This window comes from Pogona vitticeps, chromosome 3 (genome assembly GCF_051106095.1).
Source record: "Pogona vitticeps strain Pit_001003342236 chromosome 3, PviZW2.1, whole genome shotgun sequence".
Lineage (NCBI taxonomy): Eukaryota > Metazoa > Chordata > Lepidosauria > Squamata > Agamidae > Pogona > Pogona vitticeps.
In genome coordinates, this window is record NC_135785.1 from 229,759,355 (window position 1) to 229,778,205 (window position 18,851).

At 40.0% G+C, this 18,851-nt stretch overlaps 1 protein-coding gene across 15 annotated transcripts in view; it reads left to right on the top strand.

Annotated features, from left to right (window-relative positions):
- The window catches only part of ABI3BP (ABI family member 3 binding protein), a 160,973-nt gene that overhangs the window by 128,334 nt on the left and 13,788 nt on the right, over positions 1–18,851 (top strand). For all 15 annotated transcript variants that reach the window (XM_020785011.3, XM_072993870.2, XM_072993873.2 and 12 more), the window contains 4 exons: positions 473–604; positions 5,147–5,212; positions 6,662–6,874; positions 12,816–12,924. In XM_020785011.3, the coding sequence (XP_020640670.3) occupies positions 473–604; positions 5,147–5,212; positions 6,662–6,874; positions 12,816–12,924 (520 nt within the window). The remainder of the gene's footprint in view (positions 1–472; positions 605–5,146; positions 5,213–6,661; positions 6,875–12,815; positions 12,925–18,851) is intronic.

Sequence of the window (18,851 nt, forward strand, 5' to 3'; positions counted from 1 at the left end):
AAACAGGTATATATTTCAGAAATTTATTTACCTGTAACTATTTCATCCATGACATTAAAGCAGATAGAAATTCAAATGCACATAAAGAATAGCTATTCCTCTTAAACAATTAAATATGCATATGTCTACTTAGAAATGTGCATTCCAATGTGTTTTTTAAATGTACATCCATTTAATGCCTATGTTTTCTGATTATTTCCTTAGCTGAATCAGACTATGTTTATCTTTTATGTGACATGACTTAAGGAGAAAAGAAAATCAGATAATTGCATAGATGTGTTATAGAAATGTCTTGCTAAGGAAATTGTATGAAGTCTTAAATCGCTTCAACAATTTTTGCTCAAATAAGAATTCATCTCTGCCTATCTTTTCTAGAATTAATAAAGAATTTTATCTTGTCTGTGGCCTATAAAATGTTCTTTATAGAAGCAAGTCTATATTAAATCTGGAATTCTTTTTTTTCCCCTAATAGGAAACGTCTTGATGCCACGAGCCTCTTCTTTTTCCACAGCATCCTCCATAGCAAATCCTACTGGACCAACGAGTCTGTCAAAAACAAGATCACCAAAAAAGCCCCCCACAGCAGCATCTTCTCCCGATTACAGTAAGAATTTTAGTTGCACATTCTGGGTATTTTCCTTTAAAAAAATTGTCAAAGCAGCAGCCGAATCTATGATCCATTGAATCAGGAGCACTAATAATGGTGATAGCAGTATTGTTAATGTCTCAGCATTCCAAATACAAATGAAGCTGTTTTTGCACACTACTTGCACCAGCCTTTCAAATTCCTGACTGCACTTCATATTCCAGGTATAATCACATGGTTGACTGGATAGATCAAAAATCCCAAAGAAATGCAATAACATATATTAGCTGATGTCCTTAGGGGAAGTCCTTTTATGCTTGGACTTTCCAAGTACATTTTACACACATCTCTCACCAAAGACTTCCAAGTAGATGTGGCAATTGTGGGATAAAAAGAGAATACCTCTATGGATCAATAACTGGTTAAAAATCAGAAAGCAGTGAATAGAAATGAATTAACATTTCTAACAATGATGATGATGATGATGATGATGATGATGATGATGATGATGATGATGATGATGATGATGATGATGATGATGCGCTGCCAAATAAATTCTGACTTATGTTGACCCTTTACAGGGTTTTCTCAGTAGAGAGTACTCTGAAGTGGTTTACCACTCTCTGCTTCTGGGCTCATCCTGAGACTGTGCAGCTTGCCCAAGGCCACACAGGCTGACTCTTCTGGAATGCATATTGGGAAATTGAATGCCCAACCTCTGGCTTCACAGCCAGATGCCTATATTCAGCTAACAATGGATGGCTGTAAACAGTGGATTTCCTAAACATATGAATTCAATTTGACGCTTTTTCACTGGCTCATAACCTATTTTAAATTATAGCTTTAAAGCATGAATTACTATCTGTTTCGTTGTGTTACATTATACACTCATGCCAAATCAGTTGTACCAGTAGTTAAAGGTGACTGTGAGAGACATTTTCAAGGTCATATGTCATTGCTACTGTACTTTCAGGAAATCTATTGCTACCTGGAAATTAATTAGCAATTGCGGACATATTGTACAACAGAATGTAGATAAGACATTACACAAAGGTCTAATAGGAGTGGGAAAACAACATATGATGAATAAAGTGATACACTATAGCAGCTGCAAGAACTTGAGCGGGCGGAAAAACCCTTAGAAAGTACTGTATTGCACAAATAACACTGTACTATGTAATTTAATTATCATCAGGATGCAATAGGATAATCATCATTCCAATTACTATTTTTAGTAACATGATTCACTTTTGATGACATAGTTTTGAAACACTAAAATCAGTATCTACATCATAGTATTGACACATGCTTTTCATATTATGCCTCCTTTAATTGGTATGGCTATGTCTCCTGGTTGAAGCTCTAATTTGGTACATACAGTCTAATTTGAACAATATGTTCAAATGAAATGAGTGAATTGGCTGTTGTTGTGATGTGTTATTAGGTTTTTTCTGACTAATGGCAAATATGAGATAGATTCAATAGAGGAAATCATGGCCTTTAATGTGTAAGACCTGGGCTGTCAATGATAGGTCTTATTGGAAGTCTTTAATTCACAGGGTTGCCATAAGTCATCAACATTACAAGTATTTAATAATTCTGTGGCCATCATTTTTGTCTCCTTAATGTTCAACTATAATACTGCTTTTGCATTTTTTTTCTTTAAACTTCATCACATTTCAGGTCTCTGTGATTGTCTGCCATGGTGACATCTGCATATCTCAAATTAATAATATTTCTTTTTCCAACCTTCACTCCTCCCTACTTTCCATATGATATGGCATGTATATACAATGAATAGTCAGGGAGGTAAAATATGCTCTTGTCTGACCACCTTGCCAGTTGTAAACCATCCAGTTTCTCATATTCTTTCCTGAGAGAAGTGTCTTATCCAGAGTGTGGGTCAAACATCAGGACAATCAAATGCATTCTTCTTGAACCATATCTCTGTATTTATTCACAATTCTTCAGGTTCGCAGTCAATTGAGTATGATAATACTGTACTAAGCTGTTCTTTAAAATTTTTAAGGGTGTTATTTAAATTACACTTTGACATTATGATTTTTAGTGTTCTTCAGCTTTACTCTAATTTTTGATATTAACAATTAATTGTGTGTACCATAGTATGGTACATGGTGGCGCTGCGGGCTAAACCGCAGAAGCCTGTGCTGCAGGGTCAGAAGACCAGCAGTCGTAAGATCGAATCCACGCAACGGAGTGAGCTCCCATCGCTTTGTCCCAGCTCCTTGCCAACCTAGCAGTTCAAAAGCATGCAAATGCGACTAGATAAATAGGTACCACCTCGGTGGGAAGATAAAACGGCGTTCCCTAGTCATGCTGGCCACGTGACAACGGAAACTGTCTTCGGACAAGTGCTGGCTCTACGGCTAGAAAAACGGGATGAGCACCACCCCCTAGAGTCAGACACGATTGGACTAAGAATGTCAAGGGGAACCTTTAGCATTAACATAGTATGCACCCAGTGACATCCACTTGTATGACTCTGTTAGGTTGCCTGAAGCATATATTCAAAACAAATTGTTGGATTCACAGAATTTTATGAGTTGCTCTCCTGCTTCTAATCACTGGACAAATTCTCCAACAATGTTTGGTTCTGCTTTATTCCCTGCTTCTGAATCTGGTTGATATTTTCTGGTCAAACTTTACATTATAGTGCCTAATTGCTTGTGCTACATGCCTTCTTACCACTAGAGCCACATTTCTTCTGAATGTGTTGTTTTCAGAGTAAAACACTTCATAATTGTCTGGTTTTTACAAGTCCCATTCCAGTCCACTTTAGTTCACGCAGCCTGAATATTGCACTATTTGAACATTTTGTTTCTTGTTTGATTATTTTGAGCTTACGTTGATTCATATGTATCACATTCCATATTCCAGTTATCTGTGACATGCGATATCAGAATTTCCATTTGTGTCTGCATGTACTGGCAAGTAGACATATTTTCAGCTTTAATCCAGTTATTTCATTAGCAACAATACTATTCATACTTATCTTTTGCTTTTCCCTGTTAGCTGATTTTAGCCGTCAAACTGCACAGTCCCAGTGTAACCCTAGAAGAAGGGAATGGTAAACCACTTCTGAGTATTCTCTACCTGGAAAACTCTAAAAAGGGTTGCCATAAGTCAGAATTGACTTGGTGGTACATGATCATATTACCTGAATTCAGTGCCTTCTGACTTGGAAGTACTATCTTCCAGCATTATCTCTTGATTCATTTCGGATTGTTTCATCATAGGATTTTGAGAAGCATTCAGAAGTGATAAGGGCTAGCTTGTGTATCATGCCTTTATCTATAAAAGATCCTCCACCAGTGTCCCTTTCTACTACTGCTGCTGCCCTTCAAGAATTTCTCCACCTCCATCACCACTAGAAACTCATGTTCATAGGCTCATGCCAATTTAGGCAAGCGGAACCAGAGGGGCTGTGTGTCCCTTCCCCCATCTCCTCGGCTGGATTCCCCACTCGCCAGCCAGTGTGCATGCCTCTCCTCTTCCTCTTTGGCTATTTGACCAGTCTCTGGCAGAAGCATGGACTTTCCTGCCCCCCCTCCTTGGCTGATTGCTCACTCAGACAAGGAGGCAGGACAGGCAACCCTGTACTCCTGTGGGGACTGGTTGAACATCTGAAGAGGAGTGAGTGGGTCATTGGCCAGAGAGGTGTGGGAAGGGAACTTGTGGCATCTGTAAGGCCACACATCTGAACCAACACAAACCTTCGAGCTGAGGTTCATGCCTATCTCTGTCTTTGCCTATTACACTTTGGTTAACCCTTCTAGGAGTCTCACCTCCTGTCTGCATTGCTCTCAACTTCGTTGATGTTCTCAAACCTCCTTACCATGTTATGGAGTACATTCAAAAGAGAAATAAGCTGGCTAGCAAACAATAGATTTGAAATAGCTCTGTGGAGTGATTTAGTGATCTATAGTTAAAAGCAAGTGTAAGGAAAACCCATATACTTAATTTTTAAATAATAGAGTGCATTTCCTCAAGACATTTAAGAATTGAGTCATAAATTTATGATTTAATTCTTGCTTGCTTTAGTGGGATCTATATATCGAGTTCATTCAGAATGTGTTCCATTGCATTCTTTAATTTATTTACCAGCATAAATTCACTGGCGTTAGTTTTCTTGGCATGTTGGATAGCAAAATGTGTCTTTATATCTTTCGCAGGATATTAAAGTACATGACATGGCATGAAAAGAAGAACTGGCTTAGTTTTGTCTTCAAATTTTTAAGTGTTGCTAAGTACAAGGCCCAGTGGGCTCCCTGAGGGGACAAACAATGTTGAATGACTGTAATATCAAAGAAGCACCAAAAAACCCCTCCTTTTAGAAAGATTCTGTATATTATGCATGAAGTGTCTCCAACAGAAATAATGAGCTCAGTCATTTGGGTTACGATTATCTTTTTTTTTGGCAGTGCAAAGAGGCATTTATTTTCCATCACAGCCCAATTCCAAGCATGTACCAAGGAGAGGATTTGAGATTAAAATGAGAGAAGCAGAATTTAATTAAAAGTATTTTGTGCTTTTTCTTAGGTAGCCCGATGTTCAGCTCATTGCCTACTACAGAAACTGATATTGCAGGCACACCAAGGTATACAGGTATGTCTAAAAATCTATATTTATTTAGTACTGAGAAATTACTTAACGTATTGTAGAATCATGCCATTGTAGAGTTGGAAGAGATCCCTAGACTCATCTAGTTAAATTCCTTGCCAATGCACAAAGTCCCAGCCAAAACATCCCCAACAGATCGTTATCCTATCTCTTTTTTAAAAATCGCCAATGAAAGATATTCCAGCAACTTCCAAGATAGTCTGTTCCACTGCTAAATAGCTGTACCAGTTAGAAGATTCTCTTAATGTTTAGTTGAAATCTCCTTTCTTACAATTTGAATCCTCTGGTTTGGGTCCTATTCTCTAGAACTACAGAAAGTAAACTCACTTGATCTTCATTCTGCATGACAGCCCTTCACATATTTGAAGATGGCTAACAGTCTTCTGTTCTCCAGACTACAATATCCAGTTTCCTTGATAATTCCTTGTAAGGCTTGGTTTCCATATCCTCTTTTGTTTATTATTCACATTTTAAAAAGTGGGGGGGGGATTAAAACCCTGTGTTTTCTTCTCTGAGCTTACTGTCATTTTACCAGTTCTCTTCACTACCACTCTTGATGTTTATTATACAGTTTATTCATTCAAGGAGCTGTCTGATATATTGGTGCAGTTGCTAAGAAATACAGACCTTATTCTGTCTGAATTATGATATATTTTGAAAAATTACTGTTCAAACTTTTGATGTTCTATACTTTTAGATTGTTAAGTACTTTTCCATGCTAGCTGTCTATAGAAATTTTTTGGGAAAAGTAGTAGTTTGAAGCTTCAAATGAGACAGCAGCTTCACAGTGAACCATAAAAGAATCAGCAAAAGCAGGACCAGAGGAAGGAAGGACTGGCAGAGGTGGGACCAGAAGAAGGAAGGAAAGATAGAAGGAGGGCTGTGGGCTGGAATGCAATTTGTATCACATTCAATGTGGTCTATTACCAAACCAACTCGCAGTCCCTGTGTGAGCACTGATTGTGATTCCAAACATAATACAGTCTTTGAATCAAATCACTGCAAAGTCAAATCAGAATAACTTCCAATGTAGTCACACCCTCACATAACAGAATGCTTCCTCCCTACAAAAAATATATATTTTATTTTTAAATAATCTCCATGCAAGTGACACCACAAGACAACTGGTTCTGGATGAGACAATGCTTCTCCATAGGTAGAAGAATCTTTTCTCTTAATAACAATTGCTTTTAAAATAAGTAAAATGACGGGACAAGGGTGAGTAGAGTAGAATATGTTGGTTAAACACAGAATGCTTGAATTCAGCTTAGATATCAATGGAAGGAGCTTTAACTTAGCACCTCCTCTTTTACATGCTACTTTGCTGTTAGCATATTTTTTGGTGAGAGGCATTCCATGATGAGAACCATGTACTTTACCATATCATTTGGTCTTTGTAAAAATGAGGGCTAATTGCTGATATTGTTCTTCTAGGAGACCACGTTAAGTACATGCAAAAAGAAGACGATGTACCATGTTCCATCACAGATACTCTCCAATATTTTCCAACAGAGGAGGGGGACAGCACTGATACAGCTACTAGTCCCCCACGAAAGCCTCCTACAAATCTCACTGTGGTGACTGTTGAAGGCTGTCCATCTTTTGTCATCCTGGACTGGGAAAAACCACAAAACGAAACTGTAACAGGTTAGCTAGATTTTGATATCAGCTTGTAAAACTGAACCTCTTTCTTCTTCCCTGGAGTCTATTTTAGTTTTTTGAAAAATTAGAAGATTGACTGATGTCCTTTATGTCCCTTTATTTAAGATTGTTACTTTTTTTGGCTATCTGATTTCTAATCAAAGCAAGATTTAGCAGTGTTTAGATTATACACAAGAATAAACACTTGCAAGCCACGGATTCCTGTAATTTAATGTTGTTTCTTCTATGAACTTCAGAGATCAGAGGACTGACTTGTTTTCTCACGTGTATTCTGGAGCCTGTGATTTTTGCCAGCAATGTTGGTGCCTGCTACATTTAGTTGCTATATCCCTTTAGTTATTATTTTATTTGTCACGCTTCTTTCCACTATTTGGATGCCATAGTAAGGACTCTGAGACTTGTAGTTCTCGAGAAACTACGTCTCTCATAGTGCAACACACAGCAGTTTGTCTTCCAAGTTATAAGTTGTGGAATTTTTTGCAGTTTGCTATTCAGAGTGTTACTTTTTTCAATTTTAATACTGTTGACTGCAGGAAATGTCATTAGTTCTCACATGGTTTGGATCCCATACAATGACAGGAAAATAACTTGGCAGAAGCCTCCTCAAGTATGAGATATAATAATTAAAACCTGTTTTCATCTTCATAATAATTATAAGCTTGCAGCCTAGGCCAAACATACCCCTCTGGGCCTGAGAGAAATGTCACCTTACTCCCTGCTCAGATTCTCTTTACAGTATGCATTATAAGTATCACTTTCTTTTCAGCTGAATATATGATTTATATTGCCATTGCGGGGAAAAAATTTTCTGTCACATTCAGTCCTGAGTGCATTGGAAAGCTGTCCAAATAATTCAGAACAGGAAATCTCCCTTAAGGGGTCAAAAGGTAGATGATTCTCCATCTGTAAAACCAAGAAAACAGTACTAGCTTAATATCTACGGTTGGTAAAGGCATTTATTTTTATATTGTTGTGGTTTTTAAATCAAAATTTTAGTTGTAAATACAAAAGAAGAAGAAGAAGAAGAAGAAGAAGAAGAAGAAGAAGAAGAAGAAGAAGAAGAAGAAGAAGAAGAAGAAGAAGAAGAAGAAGAAGAAGAAGAAGAAGAAGAAGAAGAAGAAATATGCATAAGATATAATCATATATCAGGCATTTTTTAGATTAGGCATCCTTCAGTCTCAAAAGACTATGGTAACGTGCTCTGTATGGAGGACTTGGAACAGTGTCTAGTGTAGCTGAGAAGGCCAATTCAGAGTGACAATCCCTTCCACACTGAAGACAAATCCAATCTGTCCCCTGTCTAGCTCCCAGATTTTGATGCTTTTGTGACTTCCTCTTTGCCTCGGCCTGCTGGACAAGGGTCTCTTCAAAATGGGAGAGGCCATGATGCAACACCTGCCTCCAGGCTGAACGCTCAGATGTCAGGGTTTCCCATCTGTTGAGGTCCATTCCTAAGTCCTTCAGATCCTGCTTGCAGATGTCCTTGTATCACAGCTGTGGTCTCCCTTGGAGGTGATTTCCCTGCACAAATTCTCCATACAGGAGATCCTTTGGAATCTGACCATTGGCCATTCTCATGACATGCCCAAGGCAATGTAGACATCGCTGTTTCAGTAATGTATACATGCTAGAAATTCCAGCTCGTTCTAGGACTACTCTATTTGGAACTTTGTCCTGGCAGGTGATACCAAAAATCCATTGGAGGCAACACATATGGAAGGTGTTCAGCTTCCTCTCCTGCCCTGCACAAAGGGTTCAGGATTCACTGCAGTACAGGAGTGTGCTCAGGACACAGGCTCTATAGACCTGGATCTTGGTATATGCCATCAGCTTCTTATTAAGCCATACTCTCTTTGTGAGTCTAGAGAACATGGTAGCTGCTTTGCCAATGCATTTATCCAGCTCGACATCTAGGCAGAGAGTGTCAGAGATCGTTGAGCCGAGGTACACAAAGTCATGAACAACTTCCAATTCTTGTGTGGAGATGGTAATAGAGGGAGGTGAGTCCACGCTCCGGCCCATGACTTTTGTTTTCTTCAGGCTGATTGTTAGTCCAAAGTCTTGGCAGGGCTTGCTAAAATGATTCATGAGTTGTTGGAGGTCTTGAGCAGAGTGAGCAACAACAGCTGCATCATTGGCAAAGAGGAAGTCCCGCATGTATTTCAGCTGGACTTTGGTCTTTGCTCTCAATCTAGAGAGATTAAAGAGCTTTCCATCTGATCTAGTCCGGAGATAGACACCTTCTGTTGCAGGTCCAAAGGCATGCTTCAGCATGACAGCAAAAAAGATGCCAAAAAAGGGTTGGTGCGAGGACACAGCCCTGTTTCACTCCGCTTCGGATGTCAAAGGGATTTGATGTTGAGCTATCAAAAACTACAGTGCCCTTCATTCCCTCATGGAAGGACCTGATGATGTTAAGGAGTTGAGGTGGACATCCAATCTTGGGAAGGATTTTTAAAAGGCCATCCCTGCTAACCAAATCAAAGGCGTTTGTGAGATCTATGAAGGCCACAAAGAGTGGCTGTTGTTGTTCCCTGCATTTTTCCTGCAACTGTCTGAGGGAGAACACTATGTCAGTGGTGGATCTATTAGCTCGAAATCCACACTGTGATTCTGGATAGACTCTGTCTGCAAGCACCTGGAGCCTCTTCAGCACAACACGGGCAAACAGCTTCCCTACAATGCTAAGAAGAGAGATGCCACGGTAGTTATTGCAGTCGCCCCTGTCTCCTTTGTTCTTGTACAATGTGACGATGTTTGCATCCTTCATGTCCTGTGGTACTCCACCTTCCCTCCAGCAGATATGAAAGACTTCATACAGTTTGGTGGTCATTATCTCTTTACAGCACTTCAGCACTTCAACAGGAATGTTATCCTTTCCAGGCGCCTTGCTGGAAGCAAGGGAATCCAAGGCCGCTTTTATTTCTGCTAAGGTTGGTTCGCTGTCCAGCTCTCCCAAGACAGGCAGGCACTCAATATTATTTAATGCTTCTTCAGTTACTACATTCTCTCTGGAATATGGTTCAGAGTAGTGCTGCACCCAGCGCTCTATCTGCTGTGCTCGGTCCTGGATGATCACACCTGTAGCAGACTTCAAGGGAGCAGAATTCTTCTGTATTGGAGCTAAAGCCTTCTTGATACAGTCATACATTCCTTTGATGTTACCTGGGTCCACTGCCATCTGTATCTGAGAGCAGAGCTGAAGCCAATAATCATTGGAGCATCTCCTGGCAGCTTGTTGGACTTGTCTACAAGCAGCTCAAAGAGCTTGCAAGTTGTACTCGCTAGCACAGGCTTTGTATGCTGCTAGAGCTCTCCCCTTATCCTTGATGGCTGGCATCAACTCCTCTGAATGGGCTTCGAACCAGTCAGCCATCTTTTTGGTCTTCTTGCCAAAGGTGGACAAGGCAGTGTTATACACTGCGTTCTTGAAATGTTCCCATCATTCAGGTGCATTTACACTAACAGACCTGGAAGGGTTTCCTCAAGCGCTTGGGCAAATTCCTGCACTTTTCTTTGATTGCGAGTCTTGCTGATGTCAATACGTGGTCTTCCTTCCTTTTTCGTGTGATACAATCTCTTTGTTCGCAATTTTACTCTACTACACACCAGCACTCTGGTAACTGTGTGTGATTGTAATACTAGGACGGCTAGAACTTCTAGTGAAGATCAAATCGAGCTGATGCCAATGCTTGGATCTTGGATGTCTCCAGGAAACTCTGTGTTGAAGCTTCGTATTAAAGAATGTGTTGCTGACACAAAGACCATAATAACAGCAAAACTCCAGCCTACAGTATACAATAATATAAACTGAACTGTATATCCCCAGAATGCTAATTAGAATTGACATCTATAAAGTACACATTAGGTCATAGGTAAAGCATTAAGATTCTCCAGGCATCGAACAATGTGCATTTGTCAATCCAGCCTTGGACTTTAAATCTCTTTGCTGCAATAATGGCACACTGGATGCAGCTACTCTATCAATTAAGTTACATAATTTTAAAGTATATAAATATTTGCAGGTATCAAAGCTTTTTCTAATGCAAAATTGTTGTTGCTACATGCCATCAAGACATCTCAGACTTATAGTGACCCGATAAATGAGAAATCTCCATAATGTCCTGCCCTCAACAATGCTGCTCAGCTCTTGCAAACTCAAGGCTGTAACTTGAGCCTTTAGGCTTCTTCTGGCATATGAGGGGACTCTGTCTTGTGATAGCTTCTTTTTGATATTGACTTTCTTATATTGGAGCCAGTTAATTTTGCACATGCAAATTTGTAAATTTGCAAAACCTTTGTGTGGATCATGGTATGCCTCAGTACTTGGTTGTACAGATGAATAAACTCTATTGTGAACAAGAAGCTACCGTTAGGACAGTTTAGAGAGAGAGACAGAGAATGGTTTCCTGGAGGCAAAGGAGTGAGACAAGGGTGTATTTTATCTCCCTATCTGTTCAATCTGTAAGTGGGACATATCATATAGAAAGCCAGACTAGATCTAGATGAAGGAGGAGTGAAAACTGGTAAAAGAAACTTCAGAAATTTAAGTTATGCAGATGACACCCTCTTACTGGCAAAAAGCAGCAATTACTTGAAACAACTTCTGATGAAAGTGGAAGAAGAAAATACAAAAGCATCACTGCAATTGAACATTAAGAAGAAGAAAATCAGAATCAGCAGTAGTAGCAGTAGGAAATTTCAATTTACTACTGAGGTTGGTAAAATGAATGCCCAGCTCACTGGGGGCAAAGTGTTGTTTGCATAACTATGTTGTAAACTGCCCAGAGAGTTCTTTGACACTATGAGGCAGTGTATAGATTGAAACAACAACAACAACATCTGCAAGGTCACTCATTTGCCAAGTCTAGTTTAGAGATACTGAATATGGTCCTTCAGGTTTCATTTGATTTCTTACACTAATCAAACACTTCTTAGGAACAGATAAGTGTATAAACATAACTGTGAGCACATACTTCTGTATGAAGTGATTTTTTTTCATCAGCACCATATTCCCCATTTGTTCCCTCGATGACTTCAAAAACACTAGAAACCTGCAATTTTGTCACTGTGAAAATTTCACTTCAGTAATGAAAAGGCTTCATCCAGTGTTATCCATGTAGTTGCCACATATCCCTTCAAGACATGAAGGATAAAACATGGTCAGTGGCAAACTATTTTTAGCACTTAGCAAAAATTTTAAAATAAATGTCTACCATTTTTTTATTACTAAAGAATTATTTTCTAATACAGATACTGCTCTATGTTATAAAAATCAGAATCCCTTTCACATGTTCATCTGTAGAGCCCTATTATCTGAATAACTCTAGTATAAACATGGTATGAACTCAAACAGGAACATGGTGTAATTCATATCAATTTTAACAGGGAGAATTTCTTCTGACCTTTTTAAATGTCATGAAAACTAAACATAAGTAGTCCTTACTTCAGACATACTGCTACTGAGGATAGTTTTCCTTTTAAGCTAAAGGAAAAACTACTGCGAAAAGAGCCATGTGTGACTGATTTCACTAGTTCATGACCTACTAATCAGCCTTCCCCCACAAAGTTCTCGTCATAATCTTTGCCTGTTCCCTGTATTTCAAAAATAAAACTGTTTTTACTGTGCCTAGCAATATAATGATGAGATGGCTGGACAGTGTCTGCAAAGTAACCAACATGAATTTGACCCAACTCTGGGAGGCAGTGGAAGATAGGAGGGCCTGGCATGCTCTGGTCCATGGGGTCACAAAGAGTCGGACATGACTAAATGACGAGCAATATAATATTTTGACACGAACATCACTTAACCTAAAGTTTAATAAGAGCTTGATTGTGCAAAAAAGGGAGTGGGGGTTAGCGGATAATAAGCAAAGAGGGAAATGAACATGGGAGAATAACTGAATAAGTTTCCTTTTAATTTCAGAATATAAAGTTGTATCAACTGAAAATGGAGGCACAACAGGAAAGGACACGTCCATTATAACTACAAATCAAACCCATTCTACAGTGGAAAACCTGAAGCCTAACACAAGGTAATGCGTTTAGGAAATCCAGGAATCTTGCTGTAACACTGGCGATATATTCTCAAGCAGACTTACACTAAAATGATTCTACAGTTCTTTTTTCTAAAAATTAACTAAATCATTTCAGAATGAATGCAAGGTCATCTGTAAAGAGGATTCCATTGTATTAACATATGTGTATTACTGGCAGGCACTTTTGGGGCAGGGGTGGTCCTCAGATGATTCAACTTGGGAAAGGTCTTAAAAGTATCACTACCACAGTGTGGAGGCTGAGTACTTCGGGGATAGCAAGGAAAAGCAGAACCAGATATTATTCTTATCAGCTTGGGCATCCCCCCCCCCAAAAAAAAGCATGCAATGCAAAGTTCAATTGCATGAAGGTCTACTCAGGACTATACCTAGTGGTATAGCTTTAGGCATGGAAACCAGAGATCAGTTGCATTTGAATACCTGCTCAAAAATCCCACTGCAACAACTTCCCGGCCTTGGTTTCAATTAATACCTTCCCTAGCTGCAAATTATACAATAGTGTTCTAGGGTACGATCTGGAGCTCACTTCCGTGCAAGTGTTTCCCATGGTTTAAATAGTGTTTTTCATCCTATTACTGTTCGGAGATAACAACAAAATACATTAGGATGGTTGACTGGTAGTTGACTGACTGGGAATCTCTACAGGTAACAGCCAACTCATAAATAGAGATTGGCCTTTTATATTTATTAAAAGACCACAATTTATTTATTTTATTTATTTATTTATTGGACTTATATACCGCCCCATAGCGCTACAAGCACTCTCCGGGCGGTTTACAATTTTTAATTATACAGGCTACACATTGCCCCCCCCCCCAGCAAGCTGGGTACTCATTTTACTGACATCGGAAGGATGGAAGGCTGAGTCAACCTTGAGCCGGCTACCTGGGATTTGAACCCCAGATCGTGAGCACAGTTTTAGCTGCAGTACAGCGTTTTAACCACTGCACCACGAGGCTCTTTAATAAAATTCATGTTATTTTGGTGATGGCTAAAAGAGAACCTTTAAATCACAGATGATTAATGTTTAGAAAAGACACACACATGAATATTTATTTTGAGTTCCCTCTTTCTGAGAAATTTTTCATCAAATAGCATGAAAAGGGCTGTCAGCTACCAGCCAATAAGAATATCCAGGAGAGCTGGAATTTTAAATTTGCAAAATGGCCTAGAATCCAGTGAATAGTAGTAGCCTTTGCTTCAGTTGCCCCTTGTGGGGTTTCTTTGTGCTGGGTTCCTGGTGTCCTCCATTGTCAAATGCTTCCTGCTTGCCTGCCTGCCTGCCTGCCAATGGTGCCCCCACTTGGATCCTTTCCTTTCCTCTTGTTTTCTTTTTTCTTTCTTTTCTTTTCTTTTCTTCTTCTTTTTTGCCTTCTTGCCTTGATTTTTGGGTGGGGTTCCCCTCCCCCGTTTCTAGCTTCCCTGGGATTCTTTTTTGGATTTGTTTTTGTTTTTGTCCTTTCCTTTCTTGATTGTTTTTTGTTGCCACCTGGCCTTTCTCCAGCTGCCTGCTGAAATCAGAGAAGAGAAACTGGGTAGCATAGTGGTTTAGGATTTGTTGTGGAGCCAGAGGTTGGGAGTTCGATTCCCCACTGTGCCTTGTTGACAAGGGCTGGACATGATGGTCCGTAGGGTCCCTTCCAGCTCTGTAGTTTAAAGAAGAGAAGAGAAGGCATCAAGTGGTGTGGGGGAGAGAATCTCCTCATATTCTAGTATGGAGGACACTGCAGTGTGTAGTCTCACTGTCCATTAGGCTCTACATGGGGGCACTACATAAAGAATTGTGGCTCTCAGAAAGCACTGTGGCAACTGTCATATTTTTAAAACAAACAACTGTAAAGAAAGACTAAAAAAAACTGTTGCAGGACCACAGGTAAGTCCTTTTTTAGGAAGATGATATCTATGGATCTGCACATTGTGCAGGTGGTCTCAAGCTCCCAGAATTCTGCTCAAGGAATTCTTAGAGAATTCTGGGGTGTTGAGTAGAAAAACATGAAAGAGCACGTCCCTAGTTCATTCACATGTCATATCTTTTTGCTACTACCATTTTGCGCCTGCAGTCTTTAAAGTCTCTCTTTTTAAAAGTTCACAGAATCATGCATATCCACAGGAAACACAACACACCCCATTTCTCATATATTAATCTTTCTTTTAATATATGCAAATGACCAAGAGCTGGTTTAGAGCCAAACTGCGTGTTCAATAGAACAATTCTTTTTTTCCAAAGCAAAGTTAGTTGCTGAATAGAACAAGGATTTTTATGGGGAAATAACATTTGAAGGAAGTGATTACACCACAATCCTAATCTAAATCAGCCCCACCCCTTAAACATTGTTTAAATTTAAGAGATTTGATCACAGGCTTCCTTTGTAACATTTATTTTAGCCATCTGACCCTGCAAAGAAAGGCAGGGCCTGAAGACCTTAGCAGAAAGAACAATCAGTTACGTATTTTTTTCCAGTGGATAATTTTTAAGGCCTGACAAGGAACATGCAACAGATACACACTGGATTGTTGTTTGTTTTGGTTTTTAGTGTGTCTTCCCACAAAGGTTTCCTTTTAGATATTACAAATACCACTTATGTAAAAAATGACTCTGCATTTAACTAACAGAGTTTCTGAATTCTGAATGTCCCAACCCAGGATGGCAGTGGAACAGGCTGAGATACAGAGCTGACAAAAGAACCTGATCATCCCTTACATGGCGAGTGTGTCTGAAAAGCTCAAAAAGATTTATGGAAAACACCACATACCCGTGCATTTCAAACTCACAAATACACTAATGCAAAGATTCGTCCACCCGAAAGACCAGACATCAAAACACCACAGGAGCAATATAGTATATGTGGTCCAATGCAAAGAGGAGTGTTTTGAGTTCTACATGGGAAAAACCAAACAGTCACTAAACAGGAGAATGGCCCAGCACAGGAGGGGCAATGACTCAGGACTAGACATGGGGACAAATAAAAAATGGATTGCGATATTTGTTAGAAATCGCTGATTCATTAAATATTGGGTTCCAGAGACCCCAACGAATACGAAGCGATTAATATTTCCCCAATTTTATTCATCCCCCATATGGGGGGGGACCCATAAGGCACCCACCCACCCCCACAGCCTATCCCCGCCCCCTTCCTCTCCCTACCTTAGCCCCCTCCGCCTCCCCCACTGACCCCCTCCTCACTGTAATTGCCACCACACTGTGTAAAAAGGGAGACTGGTGGCTGCATCTTCATTTATGGCGGGGAAGCAGCAACTGCCATCTTTGCAAAGGGCAGCCAGTCCTCCTTTTTACATGCTGTGGCTGCGGAGGCCAGATGGAGACCTCGGCAGTGATGGTGGTGAGTATGGTGGGGGAGGAGTCAGTGGGTGTGGTGGGGGCATTGGTGGGGGTGGCGGCAGCATGGGGGCAGCACAGGGGGACGCAGGGTGCGGCGGGGGTCAGAGATTTTTTAGGAACCCCCCAAAAATGGACAAATAAATTCGTGCTTTATCGGTTAATGGGGACAGCTTCATGTTTTGTGAGTCGTCAACTTTTCACGACTCATGAAGCAGGACAACTTGCCAAAATGGTGAGTCATCTCCATCTCTATTCAGAACCAAAATCAGCAGTGTTCCTTCATTTGAAGGACAAAGGACACTCATTTGGTGACCAAGATGTACTCATTTTAGACTGAGAAGATTGATGGCTTGAGAGAGGGGTCAAGGAGGCCCTACATGTGCATATAGAAAATATCTCACTCAGAAGGGGTGGAGGTATTAGATACAATCTGTCTCCTATTTATTATGCTGCCCTTTCATCCATCCCCAGAAGGATTAGGGACACAAAAGAAAGATCACCGTTAACAACCATCAACAACCCATGACAATGGGTGGAGAAGGACTGCAGAAGTGGGATTATCCCTCACCCCAAGTCCTTTGTCCTTCTAATGAGCCTATTCAGACCAGGGGGAAGTGAAACCAACATGGAGGATATATCAGGAATCTCCTACCAACTCTCCTCAGACTGAAGAAGCTCGTTGGATGAATAGTGAAATGATTCAACCTAACAAGAAAGAAGTCCAGTTGTCATGACTCAACTTCCAGACATTAAGCTTTATTCATTAGGAGCAAATTGTATCTAAGAAGGTGCCCTGCAGGGAGACATGTTAGCCTCATAAATGAACTGTAGGGATGCAGGGAGAGTAATTGTGCTAAGGGTGATGGTATGACTTGAAAGCATAAATTTAAATGAAGTGGAAGACTAAAGACACTGGTGTAGAAATTAGTCTGATTCATCCACCTGAGGGTGGTGCTTTGAGGGATGTTTGTGTTGTCCATTAAATTTCTTACGCAGCAGCAATTTTTAAACTTGCTGACATTTTCTTGCCTTTTGATTATGTTGGATAACTGGATTGCTGGAAAATTCCAGGCATGTATTTAAAAAGCAGACCTGATGCAGGGGTTCCATTCTCTCATGTCTGATAATCAGAACTTTTCATTGGTTAATTTAATTTGTATTCCCTAGCTGAGGAGTGCTTTGGCTCTTGAACCTGGAGAGCTATCAAAAATAATGTTGGTAGTATTTCAGAGTGAGGAAAATGCAAGCAACCAGGAAAACACAAAACATGTATTCATAATGTGGTTCGCTTGGCATTCTTCAAATTATTAAATGTTGTTGGAGTGAATACAATTTGGCTGGATAGTTAGTCAAAACAACACTGCTTATATGGATCTTCACACTCAAATGCCTTGACCTTTCAACAGTTGCATTCATCTGAGGAGTTTGAAGCATTTTACATCAATAAATAAAATCTTCACAATGGAATGAAATGGCTGGATAACCTAAAATAAACTTGGACCATCAATAAATTGTACAGTGGGGTCTTGACTTAAGAACAGCTCAAGTTAAGAACATTTTGACTTAAGAACCACTCTCATAAGAAAATATTGACTTGACTTACATACTTAGATTTGAGTTAAGAACTGAAAAAAAAACCACGTGGGAGGCAGGGAAAGTGCAAAATGTGAACTTTCAGTTAACTGTTGGCCAGTGAAAAGGGTGCCTGTCTGCTTCCTCACTCCTCCCAGCGTTTAGAGAGTGGATTGGGAGACAGTCTTCGGACTGCCTGGTACTGTCCTGCCTGGACTGTATTTTCCCTGCCTCCCCTGAACCTTTCTTGACCTAAGAAAAAAACAAAATATCCCACTCTAGTGGTCGAAGGCGGAATAGCAGCTTCCCATTAGTTTCTATGGACGGAAAAGAGCAGATACGGATCAAATGGTTTTCAATGCATTCCTATGGGAAATGCAGATTTGACCTGAGAACTTTTTGACTTGAGAACCGCCTTCCAATACGGATTAAGTTCTCAAGTCAAGACCCCACTTTATTTATCCCCAACATGCCATGGTAGTTGTATACCTTGATGACAGTCCTGAACAGACCATAGCATGATTCTGTGTTGCAAAGGGCCTTTTTGCAATTTAATCTATTATGGATAATATTGACTTAACTATCAGGCATAGCATCACCCAGATGAAACAAGCAATACCCTTTTTGACATACTATGTTACCTCTGTGGATTCCCAAGCATGGCAGCAATCTTAGAACTCACCAGCTGGAACCATAGGTAACATTTCTTGATACTGCTAATGCTACCTCATTATTTTCAGTAAAGCTATGACGGCAATTGTCGCATGCAAGGGGTTTCATCACAGTGATTAATGAAGTTGGGCAGAGAACAGCAATTTACCATCAGAAATATGCAGCAATTCAAACGGATGAAATGGACACACCCTATTAACACAGTCTAGGCTTGTGTTTCATAACCAGCCACATTTTGCTTAAAACCCCATCCTGAAAGTTTTAGGGGGAAAACGCTCTGGATTAGTATTTCTTTATAGTAGAGCTGTGGAGTAAGAGACTG